At 43.7% G+C, this 1,063-nt stretch overlaps 1 protein-coding gene across 4 annotated transcripts in view; it reads left to right on the forward strand.

Annotated features, from left to right (window-relative positions):
- Positions 1 to 1,063, forward strand: part of EFR3A (EFR3 homolog A) — an 83,615-nt gene that overhangs the window by 50,683 nt on the left and 31,869 nt on the right. For all 4 annotated transcript variants that reach the window (XM_035903426.1, XM_035903428.1, XM_035903427.1 and 1 more), the window contains exon 10: positions 1,002 to 1,063. This exon is cut by the window's right edge and continues 97 nt beyond it. In XM_035903426.1, the coding sequence (XP_035759319.1) occupies positions 1,002 to 1,063 (62 nt within the window). The remainder of the gene's footprint in view (positions 1 to 1,001) is intronic.

The following is a 1,063-nucleotide window of genomic DNA, read 5'->3' on the forward strand; positions in this document are numbered from 1 at the left end:
GCCTGTCCCTTCTCTTTATACATGACCCACTTGCGTGCACAGACTTGTGAAGTCTTTTAGCATATTATGAAAAGGGCTTATTATTTGATCCAATATATAGAACTGGATTTTAGTAGCAGGTTTTGAAATAACTGAATTTCAGGTGCAGGTACCTGCAGTTTAACCCATTGTTGATGCTTAATTTCAGCAGCCACTCGTGTTTTCTATGTAAAACTTGCATGGTGGGTTGACTCCGGCCAACAGCCATTTGCTCACTCCCCTTTCCCACAGGACAGGGAGAAGGTAGAAAGAAGGTGAGAAGTCTCATGGATCTAGATAAAGAAAATTTAATGGGTGAAGCGAAAGCTGCATGCACAAGGAATGCAAAGGAATTTATTCAGTACTTCCCATTGACAGGCAGATGTTTAGCTGCTTCCCGGAAAGCAGGGCCTCAGCATGCATAACGGTTACTTGAGAAGACAAATGCCATATGAACAAATGTTCCCCTCCTCCTCCTCCTTTTTTTGAGCTCTTACTGCTGAGCATGACGTTACATGGTATGGAATAGCCCTTTGGTTAGTTTGGTCTGTGTCTCCTCCCACTTTCTTGCACACCCCAGCCTATTGTCTGTAGGGACAGAGTGGGAAAAAGAAAAAGCCTTGGCACTTGCTAGCACTGTTCAGCAACAGCCGGAAATGCTGGTGTGTTGTCAACATGATTTTAGTCACAAATCCAAAGCACAGCATCGCCCAGGCTGCTAAGAAGAAAGCTAGCTCCATCCCAGCCAGACCCCATACAATGTGACAGTAATGGATTATGCGTATATACCTGACTGCATTTCCTGATTCCAAACTAATTTCTAAAATACCAGGGTGCAGGCACATTTCAAAAGTTTTTCCCTGGGCCATATCCTTCAAACAGTGTTTTTCACTTGTTCTTTTCACCTCAATCTGATTTCTCCCGAATTTTCTTGAGGCATCTGTCCCTTGGCAGGTGCAATCATTGTTATGTGTTGTTTCCAGGCCCAACAGTTCTGGAGGTTTTTAATACCTTGTTGAAGCACTTGCGCATCAGTGTTGACTTT

The sequence above is a fragment of the Egretta garzetta genome, unplaced genomic scaffold, assembly GCF_000687185.1.
Source record: "Egretta garzetta isolate BGI_Z169 unplaced genomic scaffold, ASM68718v1 scaffold50, whole genome shotgun sequence".
Classification (NCBI taxonomy): domain Eukaryota; kingdom Metazoa; phylum Chordata; class Aves; order Pelecaniformes; family Ardeidae; genus Egretta; species Egretta garzetta.